This window comes from Sceloporus occidentalis, unplaced genomic scaffold (genome assembly GCF_023333645.1).
Source record: "Sceloporus occidentalis isolate IW3139 unplaced genomic scaffold, rSceOcc1.0.p SCAF_321, whole genome shotgun sequence".
Taxonomy (NCBI): Eukaryota; Metazoa; Chordata; class Lepidosauria; order Squamata; family Phrynosomatidae; genus Sceloporus; species Sceloporus occidentalis.
In genome coordinates, this window is record NW_028317301.1 from 630001 (window position 1) to 645863 (window position 15863).

The 15863-nt window shown below is 42.3% G+C and overlaps 1 protein-coding gene across 1 annotated transcript in view; it reads left to right on the forward strand.

The window, feature by feature from the left end:
* LOC149274801 (syntaxin-binding protein 4-like) overlaps positions 1–14794 on the forward strand; it is a gene marked incomplete at its 3' end in the record, with an annotated part of 26867 nt that extends 12073 nt beyond the window's left edge. Inside the window, exons 11-16 of the mRNA XM_089505282.1 lie at positions 1452–1628; positions 3307–3423; positions 3792–3841; positions 4120–4247; positions 10045–10102; positions 14682–14794. Coding sequence (XP_089361408.1) covers positions 1452–1628; positions 3307–3423; positions 3792–3841; positions 4120–4247; positions 10045–10102; positions 14682–14794 — 643 coding nt within the window. The remainder of the gene's footprint in view (positions 1–1451; positions 1629–3306; positions 3424–3791; positions 3842–4119; positions 4248–10044; positions 10103–14681) is intronic.
* Between the last annotated feature and the right edge of the window lie 1069 nt (positions 14795–15863).

Here is a 15863-nt window from a genome sequence, read left to right on the forward strand (position 1 = left end):
TAAATGAAACATCAATTATTGTTAAACATTGATTATCTACAACTAGAATATTTTCCCCTGATGTACGGATGAGGTAAAGACGGCTCGGCCCGCGACCTTACCCATAGAAAATATATATAAAAAAATATATATATTGTGAGTTATTATTACTCGCTTATTTAGTGAGGACGCTGTGCTGTTCCTTTAAGTCTAAAAGTCTCTCAACTTATTTCCAATTTTCTCTTCGATCTAATTGAGTCTCACGGCAAACGATGTGCTTCTCCCCTTTCATCAATAACCCGCAGGCTCTCCGTGTTCGAGCGCCGTCCAATTGTCGTGTTCGGCGCCCGATGCGAAGGGAATCTGCGGTGTTAAAAAGGGTCAAATTAAACCCGACCCGAGCTTCCAATATCTCACATTTAAATGGCTGTTAAAGCCTATGAGAGAAACCACGCAGAAACTCGATAAATGTGTTTACAAGGAGCTTATTCTGTGGCCGGCGGAGAGCGATTGAACTTCTAACTTTCTTCTTGTTCATATTAGGGGTCTCACCCCCCCCCCCCGCATCTAATAAACTCAGATTTATATATGAGGCAGATTCGAATACGAGGCTTTATAGGATAGTTTTGCACCCTAAGTGCCGAAAGTAGACTTTATATTTGAGGTTTAATGAAGTCTGTTGAGTTGCGTTGACTTTAACGGTGACTAATTGTTTCGCTGGAACACTGGGAGTATTTTGTGGGAGACAAAGTATCTGCGCGTTCCTCTCCATCTGAGTTTAGCTGGACACAAGAATGATGTCGTTTTGTGCATACGGGCTATAGAGCAACATGGGAGGTCATCACCCGGTCACAACCTTGTCCCCCTCGCTGGTTGAGGTCTTTCAAGACTCTGATGAGTCCAGCGAGGAGACAATGGTGAGGTTCCCTCAAGCAGGTGGACCACTAGTGATGATCTCTGCGGACAGGGTTTGCTGAGATAGTAGACATAGTCAACATGGCCATGGACTAAATGAATGTAATATAATTATAAATGAGAATAAATATATGTAACAAAGAAAGAATGTATACATATGAGAAAAAAAACAACGCAAATATTAATAAAAATTCTTACTAAAAAATGTTAGATCCACAAGAGAAATAAGTATAAAAAAAACATATAAAATATATATATAAATTCATAGTCGCACATTCTAGGACAATCATTATTAAATTAAACATCAATTATTATTAACCATTAATTATCTACAAGAATATTAGAAATATAACTCAAATGATGGAATTTAAACACGCATGGGATAGACATACGGCTCCTGGATCTAAGACGAGATCCAACGTCTGATTAAGGTTTGAGTCGTTACAGCAGGAGAGACTGGGGGCTAGACGGGCCAAATGGGGGCCGATCTGTTGTCTCGTTCTATGGAACACTGTTGACAATTGTGATGGTTTTTTTTATCACTTTGTGGCTTTCAGGAAGCCAAAGCTTCGGTGGAGGAGGCCAGAGCCCTACGAAGCAGGATTCACCTGGCCGAAGTGGCCCAGAGACAGGCACGGGCCATGGAGATGGACTTTGAGGAAGTCATCCGCCTCTTGGAGGCCGAAATCGCGGAGCTGAGAGCTCAACTGGCAGATCACTCCGGCCAGAACAAAGTAAGCATGTCAACCATATACAACCCCCCCCCACACCCAAACCCGTGTTACCATGGTTCCTTCGGAGCTGTCACATGACCCGATTTTCTCTTCTCTTTTTATCTGCTCCAGTAAAGTAGGTCACCGTTTGTTTAGTATTATTCTGTATTCCGACTGATGCACAGAGAGGGAGACAATGCAGATATTACAACCCTTTTTCGATAGAATATGTTTTGGGGTTCTTTTTGGGTTTTTTGGGGTTTTTTTGCCCCGAGAATTCCAAATACCCTCCTGCGGAACAGGGGGTCACGAATATGACCGTGCGGTTGGCTTGGACTTTACGGTTCACTTTATCAAACACATCTGAGCTGCTTCAGCATTCCGTGACGTAATTCAATAATTAAATTAATCGAGGACAGCCGAGAACATCTTGTTCCTTTATAGCTTCCACCTTTCGGTACTTGTGTTGAGACATTAGGCGTTTGAGCATCTTGTATTCCAAATTCATAATAATAATATAATTCTTAAATTACATATAAAAATGTAGTCACGATATATAATAATAAATAAAAAAAATAAAAAATATAATAAATATAATGAATAAAAATAAAATAATAATACTAATAATACAAATAAATATATTAATAAATATAACAATAATAAAAAGAAATATAATAATAAAAATCATTAATAATAATAATTATATTAATAAGTAGCAATTGTTGCTATAGTTACAATATTTTCATTTATTAGATGAGGCTGGATGATGATTTATGGTTTAAATCTGTTCATTTTCTATATTCTATACCATTTTGGGTTCCACGTATAGTATAGTAAATAACTTAAATTATCGCCTGACTGCCTTTTGGTTAGTAGTCGTGACGTTTACCGGGGATTTCTGTGTTTTCACTGTGCGTCTGTAGCCTGGAAAGCGGCTCTGAAGGGCAGATACTCTGCGTCCTCAAAAAACCCCCGCGTCTTAAATATTTCACCGGTACAAATTGTTCCGATGAAAGCCTTTGCCGAGATAAATAAGTAATGGAGACTTGGGAAGCGCAGCCACCTAGGAAGGCTCTTCAGTGAGAGTAATGGTGTCGTGGCGTGAGATGCCCAACGCACGTTATTACATTTTGCCGATCGGCCTCACGCCAGACCAGCCAAATATGTCCTCCTTATGAGGTCTACAAATCAATCAGTTCTTCAAGAACACGCAAATAAACCACTTAATCTCCCGACGCTCCTCCTTCCTCCCTTGATTTTCTAGGAGGTCAGAATGTTTGCTGGGTATGAGGGTATCGCAGGGTTCTACGGCCCTAAAAGCCCTGATATTGTAAGCTTGCGAGCCGGGCTCTCTCCACCTAATGTATCGGTTTGTCTTAGTCTCGTCTTGTCATATCCCTTGAGTATATGTATTGTATTGAGCGCTGCGTAAACCGTTGGCGCTATATAAATAAAAGATAATAATAATGTGTATAGAAACAGCAGGATATGGGTTAATAAATGAAACCGTGTATAAAGCTGATATATAAACCGGTATCAATAGGGCACAAAGCCATATTAAGCCCTTCCCCTTGCCCCTCTTCTGACCACACCCACTGAAACAGAAATGCCCCTCCTTGGCCGTTTTAGTCGTATTGTCTCGTTTGGAAGATGTATGAATAAACATCACTAAACCGGAGCCCCGTCCATTAAACCGCAGGACAACGCGCAGGATCTGAAGCGGCGAATCACCGTCCTCGGCTGCCAGCTGCGCAAATCCGAGCTGGCGAGAAAAACCTTTGAAGTGTCCACGGAAAAGCTGCTCCAGTTTGTTGAGGTTAGTTAGTTAGTTTTTTTAACCCCCTATCTATCCTGCCCCCCCGTTACAGCGCATGGGGGGGGTATCTAACGTATATAAAAGGCGCTTGTTACCCATCAGGTACGTGTGTATATATATATATATATATATATATATATATATTATATGTTTAGTTTTAGACACACCCAGTGGTATTTCCATTAGTCTGGCTTTCTTCTAGATGTAGCTCGGCTGAGGGTGACAGGAGTTGTCAACTAAGAACAGAGGAAGCGTTTCTATGAATCAAACATTTTACCTTTACATTATCTTTCGCAGGTAAATGATTAATTGCCAGGAATCAGTTTATTACATTAAGTCAATATTTGTTCTGTCTTTTTTGCACGCAGAGTGTCCCTGAATTACTGGCCGACGATACGAGCTCCACGTTAAACCTCTGGTAAGTAACGCCACGTTTCTTCTTCACGGCGGGGCAGGTGGGGTTTCAGACTCCCACGTATTACCCTTGCTTTGTATTGGTGGCCGGACAATATCCTGGGAGAGGGAAGGATCAAAGTAATTCAAAACCTAGAAAATACACGTTGTGTTTGGAGGATAACATTGAATTGTGTCATATGTGACGCTGGTGACATAAAAAATGACATCACCCAGCATTGTATTTTCTGTTTTAACGGAACATATCCCATTGACCATTATTTTTGTTTGTGGCCGCTCCAGCGAACGGATTCCTGCGTTTCCATCTCAGCTGTCGAGGCTGGGCGCAAACAGACGCGGACTCGCGGCAGCCCTCGCAACAGAAGCAAAGGAACTCGCAAGATCCGTGCGTTCCATCATCGAAGTGGACTGTGAGTTTTATGCCCCTGTAAATAATTGCATTTCATGCTCGCGCTTTAAAGCCTGGGGGGGGCCGCCTCATGTTACGCTGAGATAACGATGTAGCGGCAGCTCGTCATTCTTCTTTAACTAAGTCCTATAGATTTTTAGGGCCAATACTTGGGAAAATGGCTGCTTACAAAAAAAAACATGGCCACTTAAAGCCCGTTGTGTCTGCCTTAGTGAATAAAACCCTGTGACCGATATTTCTCCCCATGATACCCCTTGGCAGAACGCACCCCCGTGTTAACATTTTAACATTCTAAATATTTAACTCGTGGCAAGGTCTGGGACTACTCGGTCAGCGTCGGGTTTGGGTTGTAAGACACCGACGACACCGGCCTTCCCACCCCACTTGAAGGAGCGAAGGAGAAGGTGGGGACCTCAAACAACGATGTGTCCCATTTCCCTGACATAATGAGATTAGCAGCCGCCTGGAGGGTGTCAATGAGGGCATCGTGAGTGACAGGAGTATCGGAAAACCTGGGGGGGGGAGTCAATATTCTATGAAGGTATCACAATTGTTATTATGTAACCGCTTGTTAAACTTGAAGACTGTTAAGTGGCAGAATAAGGCCAGATCCACAATAGACTTTTGTGATTCCACATTCCCTTCCGCTCTTCAATACAAAGCTTGCCGGGGACCGGTCACATCGTTCCATTCAGCAACCGTATTAAATAAAGCCTAACGACGGGGTATTCTGCCAATTCTATGCCGCGAATGGGGTATGTATCGGCTATTACCCCGCCAGCCTCATCCTTTACCCGGGTTCTGTATATAACGTTACAAAAATTAAACAATAGACTCAAATATTTCCGTGCCCAAAGGACCTCCTCGTTATTGCGATATTTAATTATCAAAATACAGAACAGATGTTCAGAAAATAACAACAATACGCTTTTTAGAAGAGGTTCCTTTTGTTTACAGGCGTAAACATTCTCGCGTTAGACGCCAGCTCTCTGTTACCTCCCGCGTCTTACCCTAAGGGCAGCCGTGAAATGTCCCGGGGGGGAACGTTCGCTGGACGCGGCCCGGTGTTTGACAAAAAATTTGCAGAGTCCATGTGAAAAATAGTATTCCAGGCCCACGGACCTCCAGCACTACGCGTGGGGGGGACATCAAGCACTAACAACTACTCCATTCAGTTAACAAATGTGTTTAAGAGAAATAATGTCTTACTAAACCCGAGGTTCTTGTTTAGAATCATCCAGAGGACACTTTAAAGTGTCATGTGACCATCAGGGGTCCGTGGGCCACATATTGATTGGAGTCCCAATCAGTTAAGTGGACCGGAACTTTATAACCCTTCCGCCACCAAGACCTTTTTAATGGTTTCGTGGCCCTCGCCCCTCTAGCTGCCCCCCGAAACATTTAATAACACAGATTTTTTTTATTTTTACTAAGCGCTTTCCAGTAAGACCCTTAATCCTGTATTTTTCTATGAAAACCCTTTTGTACGTTACGTTCTATGATCAAGCGAGTTCTCGTTACACCGAAAGCTGATGTAAGCACTAATTGACCTCTTTCTCTCCTCGAACCCGGGTAGTCCCAAACGTCCCTTCCCCCGGTTTCTGCCCCATAAATCCAGTCGAGACTCCACCCGACTTTTCATAATTCAGCAAAAAAATAAAATAAAATAAAAAAAAAAAGCTCTAAACTAAATGAAATATAATCTTTTTTTTTTTTCTTCTAAGCGCACTTTGTTTTGAGTAAGAACTAGGTCGCAGAAGGATGCGGTTTCAGCGTGGCTCCCCGGGGCCGTCAGATCGCATTATCGGGTGAATTACAGCTCCGAGTGTTGCTTGCGAGGCTGATTTGAGCTCTCGGACGCGCAGCTTCCACTAAAAATCCTCCGCCGTAGCGTTTTTTTTGCTGGCAGAAGCATCTTAATTCAAGGAAATTAGTGAAACATCTCCCCCCCCCCCGATTATTATTGTTCATAAAGAACTTTTAGAAAGTTTGCTTTCCTTAAGTTAAAAACGTAAAGCAGAACTTTGTGACGTCTCTTAAAAACGCCCAGAATCGGTCAATATCTGATGAAACCCCGTCCGGGATAACACGAGGAATTGAGGTGGCCTCTGAGGACCTCCCGTGTCCTTTTGGCCAATGGCTACCAGCCCCCGGATTCTGCCCTTTTCCACCTTTACCAAAAAGGAGGTGGGGGCTTTTAAACCTCCCCACCTGACTACTGTGTATCAACATGAGTTCTACGACTGTCCGTTCTTTACAACAAGACCTTCTCGTTTGGGACCAACAACGTCACTCGTCGTCTCGAATCCCACCGAGCGTTTACGAGTTTCGTTTCTTTTTCAGTGTTTTTCACCTAAATCTGCTCGTCCGGGACGAGATGTCCCAAAAATCAGTGCTCTGAAAAGAAGGAAAAAAAGATTACTTGAACAAGCAGTCCTGTTTCTCTTAAGCCACCGAAAGCCCTAAGCCTGCCGAGCGCGTGTAAGTAACGGCGCGGAAATCCACACCGTTTACTAATCGCCGCCCTGGGCACCTAATCCCGGCACATCTACCAAACTGTGCTGCACTTGTGCCGATTACACACCCTCCTGGGAGGCGGATCTCGTTAGCGCCGTGGGGACATCTCGTTTCTGGAGACGATATTCACCGATGACCCAGGGTCCCATGCAACACCTGCGCCGCTCAGCCACGTATTAACTCCTTAAGTGTCAAATAGACACGTCCACTAGTTATGGTAGAAAGAAGTAGATTCTCACCTTGCATGGGTGACGGGCGACCTCGCTCCTGAAGTGCAAGCAGTGCAGCAATTAAACTTTTTATATTCATTTTCATAAGAGGTTTTAAAGAATAGAGGGTTATATATATATATTTATATTTATCTATATATATTCATGTCGTGTTATATAAAAAAAATCGTTATTTTAGTTTCTCCCTCTTTCAAGGCTGCGAATTGTGGCGGGTTTGCCGGGGTCGCTACTTTGCCGTCAGGCCTTGTATAACTTCACGTTAAGCTTGTGTTACCAGATTCAATCCTCAGTCGTTTAAAATAAAATGCGGCTTACAGATTTTCTGCTATTTTTATAAATATATTTGTGTATTTTTTTTTTTTTTATATATTCTTGTGTGATAAAGTCATTAATTTTCACGAGCGTTTGAAGGTTGAATACCGAGCATGGAAACAAACAGAACAACCTCTTCCCCATCGTCCGTGTCAGACTCAATTGTTTCCATGGCGATGTAAAGCGATGTTTTTTGGCATAATTCAATAGAGTTAGTGCTTTTTAAGGCTTTATGGCTCCTGAATCTAAGACGAGACCAAGGACTGCTGCTTTTACTAGACAGGGGCCGAATACGGCCGGCAGATTCTATGTTTCTGTTTTAAAGTAACTTTCATGAACATTGGATCAGCAAACACAACGTGCCATCGGAACACAGGAGTGATGGGAGTGATAAAGGGCCATTGGAACACAGGAGTGATGGGAGTGATAAAGGACCATTGGAACACAGGAGTGATGGGAGTGATAAAGGGCCATTGGAACATGGGAGTGATAAAGGACCATTGGAACACAGGAGTGATGGGAGTGATAAATGGCCAATGGAACACAGGAGTGATGGGAGTGATAAAGGGCCATTGGAACACAGGAGTGATGGGAGTGATAAAGGGCCATTGGAACACAGGAGTGATGGGAGTGATAAAGGGCCATTGGAACACAGGAGTGATGGGAGTGATAAAGGGCCATTGGAACACAGGAGTGATGGGAGTGATAAAGGGCCATTGGAACACTGGAGTGATGGGAGTGATAAAGGGCCATTGGAACACAGGAGTGATGGGAGTGATAAAGGGCCATTGGAACACAGGAGTGATGGGAGTGATAAAGGGCCATTGGAACACAGGAGTTCTCATCCAGGCTTGGTAAAATTCCGGCTTTTTCCACCATTTTTCTTTTTCGTTTTGTCGTCTCGGTAACAGGTCGCTGTGATACGTTCAGTAGCCCTACATAAACCTTTTCTTGACTATTTATTATTACCCCCCCCGGTAATAATAATTCACATAAAAGCATCAGCGCTCGCGTACGCTCCTCTCGCCATTCATGCCGCGGAAGAGAATTGTGTCAGCCGTCCGAAGCCTAACCCAGATCTTCCTCGCCCATTGTTGCCTTTAAACGAGGAACAGCAGCCCCCGCCTGTTATTTCCGTCTTCGCACAAATGAATGAAGCCGCTGAAAGGCTGGAACGTCCCGCCGTCATTACAGTCGGTTTATGCCGTCTCTAACGAAGGCTGTATTGATTAGTCGGTGGGGGGCGTTCTGCTGAGATCTTGTGAATGAAGAAGACTCGTTTACGGCATTACAATAATAACCGTCCGCCTGTTCTACTTTTTAAAGAACTTGTCTTTTTTCCACTCTTTTGAGGGCTACGGTAATAACCGTCCATCTGTTCTAGTTTTAAAGAACTCGTCCTTTTTCACTCTTTTGAGGATGGGGGAGAGAGGGAGCATTTAAACCACCAAAACTCAAGTTTTTAGTTGTCGTAGTTGCAAAAAGATGTATTGAGCATAAAATTTAGTTCTGTTCCTCTGGGGAAAAACAACCCGGAACCATTTAAAGCCCATATTTACTAAGATATACGTTCTATTGGATAATGTTCTATTTGCCCAAGTTTTTTTATCTATGTGGCTCCAACTATCTTCAAAAGCCATGATATTCTCATTAATTGCAGTGGAAACATTTAACATGAATTACTTTTTACAAAACCGGATTGTATTCGTTATACCCACTGCTATAGGTGCGAGAAACTCTTTTGGGTTGCGGTTTCGACATCGTAGACATCTAGGGACTTTCTGCTGGTCAGAACATCCCCGTGCTAATTAATTTCATATCGTTACTCGACCCCAATAACGCTTTAATTGCTGCTTCTTCCGTCACGCGGTGTTTGGAGATAAGCAGGAGGCTTGCGCTTTCTTGTATCTCCTATAGAATGGCCTCCTACGTGGCTGGAAGTCCTGGCCAGCAGGAGACAATTAGCCTTAGCCCCCCCGGGATGAGTCCTGATGTATATCGCCGCGCCTCGCCGACGGAGCTCGGGAAAGGTTAGGTGTAGGTTAGCGTTGTGTAAACCCTACGGACTCCTTGAGGGAGAGGACGGCAGTCAACTTTGCCTCCTGGTGGGCTGAAGGTCTAGATAGCGTCCAATTTTACACTTGTATTTGGTTCGTTCTCTCCCTATCCCCGATTGGAGGATCGGGGAGGACGTCACTGGCGGGTTATGTCTGTGAAGATGCGGACGAAGAAAGAAGATTAAGGATTGAAGACAGAAGAAAGAAGAGAAGATAGAAGATGCGTAAATGATCGGCGAAAGCAGAAGAGGAAGTGGCCGGTAGGGAAACATTTAGAGAGCGTAAGAGAGAGTGTACGAGAGTGAGTGTGTGAGGGAGTGTTAGTGAATGCGGACCCATGTTGGATGAAAATTTTGACCTCTTTGCTTCGCTTTCGTCCAATTCGCGGGAGGGGGGCGGGCCTCCGGTTTTGTGGATTCGTCGAATCGACAAATTTACCCCAATTGTGTAAATTTGCAATTCTTATGAATCCGAATGCACCAGTCTAGAGGTTTCCAAGATTGTCGGAAATCGTCCTTTTTATACGACTCCTTTTATGTATTTAAACTAATCTCTCCCCCTTCCCATCTCTCTCCGCTCCTCTAACGTCTATATGTGATACGTAATGTAATATAGACGTCCCTTTGCGTTTCTCGGAAGGTTTTTTTTTTCTGATAAAAGGCTTTTCTCTTTTCGTTCTCAGGCCTCCCGTACGGCTGGGAAGAAGCTTACACAGCAGATGGAATCAAGTACTTCATCAAGTGAGTGGTTGTATAAAGCAGAGTAAGCATTTGAAACGGCATCTGGTGGGGAATAGGTGAGGAGACGGAGAGCGCATTACAGGAGCTCTCCAAGGGAGAGACGATGGGGACGTGGGGAGTCGTTCAGTCTCGGCTTCTATACACTTTCAGTTGCTGTAAAGGCGGAATGGGGGGGTTATATGACTGTATACAGCGCTGGGGGGTTATATTACTGTATACAGCGCTGGGGGTTATATTACTGTATACAGCGCTGGGGGTTATATGACTGTATACAGCGCTGGGGGGTTATATTACTGTATACAGCGCTGGGGGTTATATTACTGTATACAGCGCTGGGGGTTATATGACTGTATACAGCGCTGGGGGGTTATATTACTGTATACAGCGCTGGGGGTTATATTACTGTATACAGCGCTGGGGGTTATATTACTGTATACAGCGCTGGGGGTTATATGACTGTATACAGCGCTGGGGGGTTATATTACTGTATACAGCGCTGGGGGTTATATTACTGTATACAGCGCTGGGGGTTATATTACTGTATACAACGCTGGGGGTTATATGACTGTATACAGCGTTGGGGGGGTTATATTACGGTATACAGCGCTGGGGGTTATATTACTGTATACAGCGCTGGGGGTTATATTACTGTATACAGCGCTGGGGGTTATATTACTGTATACAGAGCTGGGGGGGTTATATTACTGTATACAGTGCTGGGGGTTATATTACTGTATACAGCGCTGGGGGGGTTATTACTGAACACAATGCTGGGGGTTAGTTTTCCCATGGGATTGGCCCTCCTGTCAGCCCTGCGCTCTCTCCCTCTCTCCTTCTCTCTCCTTCTCTCTCTCTCCCTCTCTCTGTTTTCCAAAACTATTTTATCGTTCTTGGGGGGGGGGAGTGCTCATTTGTGATTATTTTTGCTTCTTCCATATTAACAAACAAATCATACAAACACCTGCGTCCCACTGATTCCTACTCATTATTTTCCCCTATTCGCCGTCTCCCATTTACGTTTTTTTTTTCCGTCCCTGTCCTAAAACGCTCCTTTTTCTCACATAATTACAATCAAATGAACCCCAGGCAGCCTTTAAAAGATGGCACGGCTCGCAAAGCCACCGCTCGCTTCTCTCCACCGTTCGCTTCCGAAAGCAATTTGATTTTCCGTTAACTCTTTCCAACATCGTCCTGCTGTGCGAGTTTCCCTGCCCCCCCCCCCCCAAAAAAATGTACAATAATGTATTGTTTGATCAGAGCAGAACCACGGGGTTAATTAGTAGGGTTTGTCCCACCGCAAGCAAAGACCCCCTTCGTTTTAGGGACAGCGCTGGCAAAATAACACACGAGGGGGCGCAGGATGACATTAAAGCTCAATCTTAGAATTCTATGACTCTTGACCTCTCCTGCGCCGAGGATTAGCGTCCAACGCCACGGCAGCGTTTGGACATTTTCTCCCGGAGCTTCACTTTCATGCAAAATTTTAGATTTCCACAACCCGATCTCATACTATTTAATGAAACTTTTTGTGGTCAGAGTTAGTGTTTGGCAAAAATGTCCCTTTTAAGACTTTTTTTTTTTCCTCTACATCTTCACAGCCAATAGTTGTGTATGTTGTGTATATAATATTTCTTATTCCAGCATGTTTTGTGTCATTCCATGTATTACGTGTGGTTTTGGAAGCTCGCCTTCTGCATTATTAACAACCAGAATTTTATTCCTGACGCATGAATATATTTCTTTTGTTATTCGTTCTTTTTTTTCCAAAAGAAAAAGAAAAAAAAACACATTTTCTTGCTGACCAAAATTTCCATAATTTGATTTTTATTTATTGTTTTATTCATATAAATTTTACTTTGTAATAAATAGTAAGACGCGCTGAGCTATCAGGATGTACCTTTATCCAAGAAATACATGAAAACAGTTAACTCTTTAGGGGTTTATTCACTAAACCATGAGTTTACAGATGGGATGGGGCTTAAGGAGACATTTCAACTCACTACTATGCAATATTAAGGGTAGACTCCAGGTAGCATCTTTTGCAAGAAGGACTGAGTCGGCCCTTTATAATGTATAGTTAAATCAGCGAGCTGGCCCCTGTATAATGTATAGTTAAATCAGCGAGCCGGCCCCTGTATAATGTATCGATAAATCAGCCAGCCGGCCCTTTATAATGTATAGTTAAATCAGCGAGCCGGCCCCTGTATAATGTATAGTTAATTCAGTGAGCCGACCCCTGTATAATGTATAGTTAAATCAGCAAGCCGTCCCCCTGTATAGTGTATAGTTAAAACAGCAAGACGGCCCCCTGTATAATGTATAGTTAAATCAGCGAGCCGACCCCTGTATAATGTATAGTTAAATCAGCGTATGTAAAGCATACAACACATAAAAGTTTTGCGCGTCTGACCTACAAACAGTTAATTACCGACATATATCCATCTCTTAACTTTTTTTTTTTATTTGGACCGCATAAAACGATATTTTCTTCTTTTTTTTTATCCATAAATTAATTTTTTAGGCGTGCGGCAGGAATCCTGCCTCTCCCACCCCAAACCAGCTTTCCAAACAAGTAATTAGGTCTTCAGAGATTTATATAAAAAAAACTTTTAAAAAAAAAGGGAAATGCGTGCGGCTCGGGACGACAGGAGACGTCTGCAGGGATGTTTTCTTATTGCCTTATCTGTACCTTTAAAAGATTCATTTTTCATTCTCGAGAGTAGTAGCTGAAGGAACGTAGTTTTGGATTTGAAGACACCACGATACTTTTGATGCCTCTCCTACATGCAAGAACAAAGTTGCTTCAATCTTACCTGTATCCTCAGAGCATTAAATATATTAATTTAAAATATATATAAATCTATACTATCAAATATATATTATATATATCCTATAATACATTTATATAAATGTATAAAATTGTATTAAAAAATATATATATATATATATTTATATAGATTATCCATTTGCATTTGTTTTTATTTATATACATTTTTATTGTATGTATGTGTATATATATTTATATATATTATATATCCTATAATTGATATATAATATATAATTTTTTTTAAATATAGATATAATAATAATAATAATGTAATTTTATAATTACCAATATAATATTATATTAATATGTAATTAAATGTTTGCATATCTGATAATATATATATATATATATATATATATATATATAAAATAAAATTATATTTAAAAAAATGATTGGAAGGATTGGTGGTAAAGAAAATACCTGAGCTTGAAATGAAAAAAGCATAAAAAAAGAGAATCGTTTAGGGAAGGTGCAAGTCATTAATTATAAGAGTGTAGAAGTGGCAGACGCCTTACTCCGCGGTAACTTGGAGTCGTAGGTTTGGATCATGTTGGAAAGTAATGAGGTCTCAGCACGTCACCGATTCCACATTCACGAAAGAAGTTTGCAAGTCAATGGAAGATAACTTCACTTCTCCTCGGGGTCCTGTCCCTAATAACCGGCATTATGTCCGCACGTCATATTTTTATAATTTATACTTTAGCACGCGTGTTGTAACGGTACCAGAAATGTAACTATTAGAAACAGAATCTTACAAGAGACTACCTGCTTTAACGACTCAAACCTTAATCAGTCGTTGGTCTCGTCTTAGATTCAGGAGCCGTATGTCTATCCCATGCGTGTTTAATACCCTCACTGTATTACCCTCTACCACCTCTGCTGGGAGACTGTTCCATTTATCTACTACCTTCTTGGTGTACATAGTAATAAATGGGTTTGACATAATACTTATAAAACTATTATGTTGTGTGTGTGTCCCCCTGACTGCCTGCTTTTGAAGGGCAGTTTAATGCCCTGATTACCGGATGCCCTTTCAGCGCACGTCTCGCGTAGGGCTATAAATAAACGGGGGGGGGGGGGTTACATATTGCAAAGAAATCTTTATTGGATGTGGCAGCCAGATGTTCTATCATGTTCGGCCGGGGCAAGTTCAATGTCACGTTTAACACAGATAAAAATAGAGCAGACACCCAGTAGGGCTGTGTTTTGTGAAGGCGTCTCGTCTGCTGGATTCTTCTAATTCTTTTAGTTTTATTTCTTGACCGTCGTACTTTTATTTAGAAGGATTTGAGACAATTCCCTGCTGTTTCTATACACATGATCGGGGCTTTTAGGGCTGCAGAAGCCTGCCATACCCTCATACCCAGCAAACATTCCGAGCTCCCAGAAAAGAGGGGCATCAGGGGAAAGAAAAAGAGACACAGGGGTTTGGGGACCCAAAAGGGACTGGCCAAACTAAACAGGGACACTTGGCAGGTATCCACTTCTAGCCATTGTCTTATGTGAATATGTGTTTTTGGTAAGTCTGTGGGGCTGCAGGGTTACAGGTGCTTCAGATGCAGAGATCTCAAACGCCTGCGGGGCTCTAACGCCTGCGGGGCTCTAACGCCTTGTACGTATAACGTGGGGGAAGTCATCGTGATCAGCACGATTATTCCTCTTTATAACTCTTTTTAATTCTTCCTCCCCTTAAGAGGAGGGGCCTGTGCTTTTTACCACCAATCATTAACCACGTTTCCTTCCTCCTCTTAGTCATGTGACTCAGACAACGTCTTGGACCCATCCAGTGGCCAGCGCGCTCAGCCTGTTGGCTCCGGAGGACGTGGGCGAAGACCACCATAGAGAAGCCCCGGATCTGAAAAGCTGTTAGGCGCTTCCTTATCAATGTCATGTGACCGCGCGCCCCCCCCCCCTTTCCAAAAGATCCACGCTGTTAACTTATTAGACTTTTCTATCCAGAGTACTGTAGAACGATCCGGGTCTGATATATACACTGCCACTTTACTTCGCTTCTATGTTTCCATGCTTCCAGATACATTGTAGCATTTATTGTTCTTTGAATTGTTTAGAGAAAAGTTGCGTTTTTGTTTTTTTTTTTTACTTTCATGTATTTTCTACACAGAGGACAGAAAAATATTTTCATGTTTTACCTTATTTTAAAGCATTCCTGTTAATATAGAAAATAAATGAATTTATACCCAGATGCAATAACGTTCTTTGAGTGTTTAATTTCTAAGCTCCAGTGGAATGTCCCTGACTCCCTTAATACAGAAGAATGCATATTAAAGCATACATTTTTTCCCGAAAGTAGGAATAAAAAGAGAAAAAATAAAGCACTGCGGCAAAATCTTCATTCTCCCTCTATCATCTGATATTTGTGGCCACTGATTGGTTGCTTGAAGCTGTCAATCAGTGGCAGGAAAGTGCTCCCATTGAAATCGATAGGAATGGGAAGCGCTGGAGCCGACTGAGTAGGTCATGCGCAGTAAGACTTCTTTATTCGATGCATATTAGGATGTGACCAAGGTAAGAACGGATCTACCCAGCAAATTGTGTTCCACATTAAAAGTTGCAGATCAGAATATCACACGAAGAGTGCGAGGAATTTATTAGCATCTCGGAAGGGAATCTGGAACAAGATTAACATTTGTAACAAACGTTAACAGTAAAGCAAGCATGTGACGCGTAGACTTGTTATAAGCGTAGATTGTAAGCTCCCGAGCCGGGCCCTCTTTCCCTAATGTATCGGTTCTTCTTTATCTTCATTGTCAGACCTCTGTGGACGCTCTGTGGAAATTTTGGGGCGCTGCATAAATAGCAGATAATAGTAATAATAACTTGTGATTATTATAAAGAACACTAACGTTGCGTTTGATGACATTTTCCAAAATTTTGGTCAAACACAAAAGTCCTGTTTTAGAATGCTTGTGAAGG